Below are 9,336 nucleotides of genomic sequence, written 5' to 3' on the forward strand. Positions count from 1 at the left end.
AATATAGTCCGTTGTGCATTCAGTGACCTCCCCAACGCCCCCACAGAGCCCCCCCTTGCAGTACATCCCAGTTAGTAGTACCGAAGCAGTCTCTCAGGGCCTGTTCAGCTTAAGGAGTCCACTTTCTAAAAGAGCGTGTGGTAGTGGGATGCCTCATCACAATTGATTTATATCTGGGCTGTAATAAAACCAGGTTGTGATCAGCTTTCCTCAGTGCAGGCAGCGGGGATGCACTATATGCGTCCTCTACGTTTGCATACAGTAGGTCAATAGTCCTATTACCCCTGGTGTAACAGTCCACATACTGTGGTTGTGGTGAGCAGTTGAAAATGTGGAGGCAATTTAAAAAAAGAGATAAATGTAGGATTATTAGTGTTAAATGTGTGGTTGATGGTCAGAGCAGATTTGATGGGCTGAAGAACCTTATTCCTAGCTGTATCTCTTTACCACTCATTTTTAACTGGTCCACAGAATTCTGACTTATTTCAATGTTGTTGTTCTCTGATTTTTAGTTTTTCTATCAGGAAGTGAGAGACTCCCAGCAGGTGGGATTGGAAGAATTAATATCGTAATATTCAAACCCTGGATCAATCAACCAGATTTATCATATCCTCGTGCTTACACCTGCACCAAGAGCCTGGAACTCCCCAATTACAGCACAAAAGAACTACTGAAAGAGAGGTTACTTCACGCAATCGAACAGAGTGAATTCTGTGCAGAACCACCCTAATATATCCAGCTGACCCAAAATTATGCGGTTAATTTAAGATGTCTTGGTTTGATCAAAATGGGTTGCAGCAGAACATTCGTTTGGTAGCAATACAGAAAATATCCATGGTGTTGCTGCATTTCTATAAAACCTCTGCTATCAATCCCATAATGTGATCTGACTCTATTCACTAATGTATTCCACCTTGGCTAAATTGGATGCTTGTGAAGGGGGAGTTTTTTTTTGCATTTTGGAAGTACATTTTGATATGTTATTCACATCACAACAATTTCATCGTGTAAAAAACAAAATCACTATGAGAAGCTGTAAATCTGAAAACAAAATGTTGAAACTATTCAAAGGTCATGTAGTGTTCATGAAGCGAATAAGTTAACTTTCCAGCTAACTTAGCTTTACTTGCCATCAGTGATTTCCTTGCTTCAATCTCATTAACCAATTACTTGTCCATTTAAAAGTTTCCAAATGCGTAATTATAAAAACTACTGAGTCCTGACGAAGGGTCTCGGCCTGAAACGTCGACAGTGCTTCTCCTTATAGGTGCTGCCTGGCCTGCTGTGTTCCACCAGCATTTTGTGTGTGTTGTTATAAAAACTACTAATTGTTTCTCTAATGATATTGCAAATCAAAATCTCTGTATTGTCACAATGAATATGCTTCTTGAACTGTAATATAATTTCAAGTGTAAATAATTACTAAGTTTATTTCTGTATTTATATTCAATTAAAATAAATGACATATTTTTAAATTATTCTTCATTGTGCCAGAGAGTATTATTGAGTGCTAAAAACTCCCTTGGCTTTGGCTTGGTTTGCTCACAGTCACCACCCTACCCCTCACCTTGGACAGTCAGCCCCATCAGTTTCATTACTGGTTTGATGAGGACAATCCACAACTATCTCTTCTCACTTCTTCTGATCCTAATACGAGCCCCTAACCCCCTCCCTTTCACAACCACTTTAGTGTCATCATCCCCTCTTCATCCCAGTCCTATTCATCTTCTTCACTCTTCCTTCCCCCGGCCCTTGCCCCCTCCCTTCATCCCACCCTATACTTTCTGTGAAACAGAAGAAGTTCATAAACTATTTGGAAAACAGAACATTAAGAAAGTTGCAGGCCATGATGGTGTCTCACCTGGTACTCGAATGCATTGTGCAGATAAACTGACACCTGTCTTCACGGGGATGCCAAATATCTCACTGCTTTAAAGTTGCTACAATCATTCCAGTTCACAATTCCAGTTTACTGGACATAATGATTATAAGCCAGCCTCTCTGACATCCGTAGTTACGAAAACCTTTGAAACCTTAAGTCCATTACTAATCTTTTTCTTGACCCACTACTGTTTGCTTATAAAGCAAATCACTCAGTTGAAGATGGCAGTTAACTTGTGCCTTCATTACATTCTTCAATATTTGGACACCCCAACACTGATGTGAGGATCTTTGTGGATTTTAGCTCCGCCCTCAACACTATTGTTCCAGAGTTGCTCTATAGCAAGCTAACCCAGCTAGCTGTATCTGTCAATGAATTATGAACTTTCTGACAGGAAGGAAGCAGTAAGGAAGGCTGTGCTCCTACTTGTACGATCCACTGTCTAAAGCATATGCTCTCCCCAGGGCTGTGTTTTTTCACTCCTCCTGTTCTCACTTTATACAAACAACTGTACCTCCACAGAAAAACCCAAAAGTTTGCTGTTGACACAATTATATAATTCTGGTATGTTTTGTATACTTAATTTTACCTTCTACCTTAGTTGTTGTATTGGAAATTATCAGTACTCGGTAAGGACCTTCCCACCGAGCTTCCTTATCCAGTTTCTAGACCAGAACCCACTCACCAGGAATCAAGGTGTGTCCTCCTTCCGATGGGCCACTCCAAGCAGCAGGAACCTGTTGAGAAGCACGCTGAACAGCTCGGGTTAGTTTTACACAATAATCAACTATTGACATAATCTGAAAGAACTATTTGACATAACATGTATATCAGCCTTTCTGAGATCAAACGCTCCCAGTAGTGACGTAGGTCACCCCATCACCACTTCAAATGGACTCAGGTTTATTTTCTTAATTGAGTTTGCTCTGGTGCTGCATAAAACCAAAGTAAGTGCTGTAGGCCATGTACACTTTCTGCATGATACTTAGTCAGCCGTTGTTTGATGACGCCATTCATTCTTCTAACTTGTCCTGATGACTCTGGATGATGTGGGCAATGAAAAGACTATTTGATGTTCATCAGTTGACATAATTCTTGACAAACATTTCCAGCGAAATGTGTTCCTTAGTCAGAGTCAATGTGGCATGGCAATCCCCATCTAGGAATATAGTTCTTTATCAGAGATTTGCCTGTCTATGTGGCAGTAGCTTTTCTTGCTGGGATGGCTTCGACCATCTTGAAAATTTGTCCACTATTACTAACACATCTGAATATCCTTGGCACGTCAGTAAAGTAACGTAGTCCACTTGTGGATATAAAAATATGGGCCAGGTGGACCAGGAGTACTTGGCTATGGTATCTTCTCCATTGATCGGGGTTGGTTTTCTGGCAAGTCATATATCTCTCAACTTTTTGTTGAGCTGCCATCCTGCACGTTGGCTTCCATCACCACTGGGAGAATTTGTTGACCATCTTTTGCACTCCAATATGTCCTAAGGAGTGTATCTGCTGTGCCAGGTAAGGAAACAGCTCAACTAGGGCTACCAGCCTATGACTAGTGCTGTATCTCCATACTACATTGTCATTTAATGACCCACCATTTTCCATTCAGTACCACTTTTCTTCATTTGAGCACTAACCTTGCATTTCTTGAATATCTTGCATGTTTGTCCGTGACAGAATGTTTAACTTGGTTTTGTTATGAACCCCATAACTGGGTCACTTACCAGCAAAGATAGAGAGGTCCGCTGAAGTCTGATGGTACCATTTTTAAACGTTTTTATTTATAAAGGGGCACAAAAGTAAGGTTAATACAAACTTTCAGATAATATACGTCGTCAATACTCAATCTAAAGCACGGGTATAGTAATAATCAACAATTCGAAGTAGCTCTATCGTTTGTCTAGGGGTAAAACGATTGTCCGATGGAAATATAAAAAGTCTCGCCAGTTCATGGAGGCTTTTAGCCGTTTGAGGGACCGCTGGGTGTTCACGGGTTGGAGAGAGAAAATAAACTTGCCAGCCTGTTGGACTCAAATCGTGTTCAGGAACGTGAGTTCCCCGTTGTCAGTTCGGAATCCTTTTCGGGGTTATTAGCCACTCGATTCCCTAGCTAGGGGAACCAAATCACACGTGGCTTCCGAGCAGCTTCCCGTTCTTACGGGAACGATCAGCGATGGTGTCTCCGTCTGGTGCGTCGCTGGAGTACCGCCTCCTGCAGTCTCCGTTTTATCATGGCTGGCAGATTTGTAAATGTCAATCAAGGTAGGGTGATACAATCCCACCCCCACATTGCCCGAGGGCATCCATGTCCCTGATAGCTGGCACGTACTATAGAGTTGCAATTCACACAGGTGCCTCTAAGAACAATAGTCAAATCCGTTGCATTGTCTCTCATTTCCTGGGTCCAAGACCCGAATTAATAGCGATCCTGCGATTCTCCGGAAGGAGGGGGCTGGTCCCGCACCCTTCGGCCCCTCAGAGCTGTGGTACATTCATAACACCCCCTTTCTTCAAAGCGTTTTCACCAGCGGTGAAAACGAAGTGGTACAGAGTCTTACAGGATTTTAGAATCTAACACAATACACAAGCTTTCCGTGTCACTACAGAGCTGTACAGTCATACATTTAGTTCAGCATCTAAACAGGTAACGAGTACAGTGGCACTTCCTTTAATATTTTTTTATTTCTCTTGTACCTGACTAAAGGCTGGTAGCATCAGATTTCAACTTAACAGGCAGGTTCCAAGGAGGTTGTCTTTGTTATTCACATGCTTTGTCAAAATCCTGTACAGCCAGTTTTCCTATTTAAAATGGCGCCCCCATTAACCATCACCTTTTTTCGGTGAGTTTCTACGGGAGGAACTTGAGTAGTTTGGCAGGGTAAACTCCCATCTGCCTTATTCATAGGAGTTCTCGTATCAACACCGGATCCCAGACCTAATTCATTCCTACCCAATTCTTTAGTTTTAAGCAAGTTGCTATTTTTCTCTTCAGGACCCGTCATGCTATTAATTTCCAATTTAAGATCTGCAAGCGATCCCGCTTTTTCCAGACAGCCTGTCAAGTGCTGCCTGTTCACTCCACATCCTTGAATAACAATAGCGTGTGGGGCCCCGGCAGCTCTCGACTTACTCTGTAAGCGAGCTGCCGGGTTTAAAATTTTTTCATTCGATTTGGGAACTACAAACTTTCCGTTCCCTTCAATAATAATGTTTATCCCCCCATGGTCGAGTTCCACTTTAAGGTTCACCACCCCTTCGTGTACAAACACCTGGGAACCCTCCCTTCCCCCAATTACCAGGGTTAACCCTGTCTTCACTGAACCCAGTCCATCTGACCCACAGGGACTGCATTCCTTTTCAACTGAATCAAATACCTCAGACTTTTTCTGAGCTCCAGTACTAGATTCAGTACCACGTGCATCCACATCCTGGACACACTCAAACGGGACATCTGCCTCTTCCAGGCTTTCAATACCCGTACCCTTTTCAAATTCTAAATTCCCCTGATCCTCCCAGTTACTCTCTGGGCAACTCCCTTCCGGAGTAAACTCAACCCCGCTAGCTGAAACAACTTCATCTGCCAACCCAGCAGACCTCTCCAAGGTAGTGGCATCTTTTTCATCTAGGACTGCCTTCATCTCATTATCGGGAACACCTTGATAACTCTCAACTTCTTCAAACAGAGCTGCCACCCCCGACAGATCATCCATGTCCAACTCTGGACCTTTTTACAGCTTTTTCCGTTTCTCATCTTTATTTCCTACCTCTAGGACCTTTCTCTTCGCTAAGGGCCGATCTATCTCCTCTCCCTTACCCCTTTTACGTTACTATTCCTCGTCTTACCACCCTCTAAACCCTCGTGGCACAAGGTCGGTAAAGACGTCTCGGCCAAATCAAAACTGGCCAATTTTAAACTGCTCCCGTTCTCAGCTGCCGCTCTCGACAGGCTGTGAGTGACCGCGCATGCGGGATAGCTCGGGGACGCTAGGGGCGGGGCCTCAACACACACCGGTCAGCGGGTCATAGTCATGGTTGACCAAATCCTACCCCCCGCTAAATCGTTCCCAAGGAGGACGTCCACGTCAGTTCTCGGGAATTCTGATGGCACCCCTATTTCAACTGATCCATACACCAGCTCACAATCCAAAATGACCCTATGTAAGGACACCATTTCTGTCCATTTTCCTATTCCTCTCAAGGCTACCTCTCCCGTCTGAGGTCCGAATTGTAATACGTTACGGCTAATTAATGATAGCTTCGCCCCCGTGTCTCTCCAAATCCGTACGGGAATTGGTGGGTCCCCCTCCCTCACAGACACGGTTCCGTGTGACAGATAAATCTCAGACCCCTCGCGCACTCTGCCTACCCGGGACCCTCTTGCCGATTTTCTGATTACCACTGCACACCCGATAGGGACCGCTGCTTTCCCTTTTTCTGGCTCCTTTCTCGGAGCAAAGCACCTAGATGCAATATGTCCTCCCTTCCCACAATTAAAACAGGTCAAGCCCGGAAATCTCGGGCCGCCTGGCCTTTCCCCCTCAACCTTACCACTAGCTCCCGGCGGGACCTCTGCCTCAGCCGGCGGACTTTCTCGGTCGTTCCCATGGTCTCTCGGGGTACTTTTATTCGAGGGAAACTTTGTCTTGTGGGTTAGGGCATATTCATCTGCGAACCTAGCAATTTCCGAGATGGACTTATTCGGCTTCTCATTCAAATACATCCGGATCTCCTCCGGAACACACCCTTTTAATTCCTCAATCAAAAATAACTCCCTGATACGCCCATAATCCCCGTCCACCTGTTCCGCGGTGCACCAACGGTCCAAGAGCACACCCTTTTCATAGGCTAGCTCGGTATATGTTTGATTCCACCCTTTTCGTAAATTTCTGAACCTTTGTCTATAAGCTTCAGGTACTAGCTCGTAACTCCGGAGAATGGCCTCCTTTACTTTGGCATAATTCTCCGCTTCCCCCTCCCCGACGGACAATGCCGCATATGCTCGTTGTGCCTTCCCTTTTAACACACTTTGTAACAACGCCACCCACTGCTCTTTGGGCCACTTCTGATTTACTGCCACCTTTTCAAAAAGCAAGAAATAACTATCAACATCCGACTCTTCGAATGGAGGTACTACCCTCAACTCCCGACTAACATTAAACCTCTCCTCTCGATCTAACCCTAGATCTCTTCGCTCTTTCTTTAACTTCTTCATCTCCAAGTCATGTTCCCTCTGTTTCTGTTTCTCCTCATACTCTCTTTGCTTTTCAGCTCGGTCCTGCTCTCTCTCAGCTCGTTCCTTCTCTTTCTCGGCTCGTTCCTTCTCGTTCTCGGCTCGTTCCTTCTCTTTCTCAGCTTCTTCTAGCTCTTTTAGCTGAATTTCATGCTGTCTTTGCTTTTCAGCTTGGTCCTGCTCTTTTTTCACCTCTAACCCCTTTAGTTGGAGCTCCTGGTCCCGTTTCACCTCTAACTCCTTTATGTGGAACGCCTGCTCCTTTTGTTTGTTGGCCCTTTTTTTCTCTTTCTCAGCCCTTTCTTTCTCTCTCTCAGTTGCTTCCAGCTGCTTTATTTTAAATTCATGTTCCAACCTTAATTTCTCCAACTCTAGCTGATCCATCCCACTAGCTGGTACTTTTTCAGGGATATTTTCCAACTCCTCAGCTGCAAACACCTTCTTCCCAATGTAATACTGCGTTATGACCCTTCGCACTTCCCGCTTTTTCATTGATGACCTCACCTCTGTGAGGCTTAACCCCTTCGCCAGATTTACCAAGTCTAATTTTGTAGCCGCCTCTAGCGCCCCCAGAGTCGGGTTTTTCATAAATTCATCCACGTCCATCTTTGCTGGTTTGCCGTCTCGCTACCCGCGTACCAGATCCAAATTTTTTGACTTACAAACCCAATTCACTGACCTCCCAATTTGGTATCAAATCTCGAGACGAGGCCCCACGTTGTTATGAACCCCATAACTGGGTCACTTACCAGCAAAGATAGAGAGGTCCGCTGAAGTCTGATGGTACCATTTTTAAACGTTTTTATTTATAAAGGGGCACAAAAGTAAGGTTAATACAAACATTCAGATAATATACGTCGTCAATACTCAATCTAAAGCACGGGTATAGTAATAATCAACAATTTGAAGTAGCTCTATCGTTTGTCTAGGGGTAAAACGATTGTCCGATGGAAATATAAAAAGTCTCGCCAGTTCATGGAGGCTTTTAGCCGTTTGAGGGACCGCTGGGTGTTCACGGGTTGGAGAGAGAAAATAAACTTGCCAGCCTGTTGGACTCAAATCGTGTTCGGGAACGTGAGTTCCCCGTTGTCAGTTCGGAATCCTTTTCGGGGTTATTAGCCACTCGATTCCCTAGCTAGGGGAACCAAATCACACGTGGCTCCTGAGCAGCTTTCCGTTCTTACGGGAACGATCAGCGATGGTGTCTCCGTCTGGTGCGTCGCTGGAGTACCGCCTCCTGCAGTCTCCGTTTTATCATGGCTGACAGATTTGTAAATGTCAATCAAGGTAGGGTGATACAATCCCACCCCCACATTGCCCGAGGGCATCCATGTCCCTGATAGCTGGCACGTACTATAGAGTTGCAATTCACACAGGTGCATCTAAGAACAATGGTCAAATCCGTTGCATTGTCTCTCATTTCCTGGGTCCAAGACCCGAATTAATAGCGATCTTGCGATTCTCCGGAAGGAGGGGCCTGGTCCCGCACCCTTCGGCCCCTCAGAGCTGTGGCACATTCATAACAGTTTCAGTTATCATTTTTTTTTCAATTTTCTTTATTCCTTCTCTCATTGCCTTTTTTGCAAATACATTTCCTAGGCTTTCCATTGTGGTCATTTTAAAGGGACCTTTACATTTTAATAGTCAAGCTTCTGATGGTAGTTGCATGACTTCCATTAGTTCTCATGCTAGTTTGCTATTCTTGATTGGAGTTCCCTCACTGTAAGAAATCCTTTTGGTCTCCATAAATTTCCAAAGTCATGGACGACTCTGAAAGAATATCGAGAGACTGTGTAGATTATAGCTGATCTTCCTTCTTCTAGCTTACATGCTTCAATTAAAGCTTTCAGCCATGTTTCCTGAGGCTATGACTTCATTTTCTGTGACAACCAGCCATTCGAATTCCTCCCTCAATGGTTGAAGAGCCATCTGTGAACAGAACCAGATCTAGTTTCAACAAAGGCAATTCTGTATATTAACTTGCATCTTCTTAGCATGTTTTGTTCTTGCACATCTGGTAAATTCTGTTTATCCTCTCCTGTACGATCTTCAACTCACCATCTCAACTTTGCTGAGTTGTTGGCATGGTAGCTAAAATTCGAATGCCATCATATGGATGCACTTTGTATACTCAATTCATTGAAGTTCAGCCCAAGTCTTTCAGATATGGAACTTCCTTGGATCATTTGTTAATTTTTTTCTGGATCTGGTGGTTCATTTC

General features: G+C 44.2%; 1 protein-coding gene across 1 annotated transcript in view; it reads left to right on the forward strand.

Moving 5' to 3' along the window:
- Positions 1–1,462, forward strand: part of LOC140725998 (E3 ubiquitin-protein ligase HERC2-like) — a 169,156-nt gene extending 167,694 nt beyond the window's left edge. Inside the window, exon 54 of the mRNA XM_073041899.1 lies at positions 513–1,462. Within this exon, the coding sequence (XP_072898000.1) occupies positions 513–730 (218 nt within the window). The 3' untranslated portion in view covers positions 731–1,462. The remainder of the gene's footprint in view (positions 1–512) is intronic.
- Positions 1,463–9,336: the final 7,874 nt, after the last annotated feature.

The sequence above is a fragment of the Hemitrygon akajei genome, chromosome 4, assembly GCF_048418815.1.
Source record: "Hemitrygon akajei chromosome 4, sHemAka1.3, whole genome shotgun sequence".
In the NCBI taxonomy this organism is placed as follows: Eukaryota; Metazoa; Chordata; class Chondrichthyes; order Myliobatiformes; family Dasyatidae; genus Hemitrygon; species Hemitrygon akajei.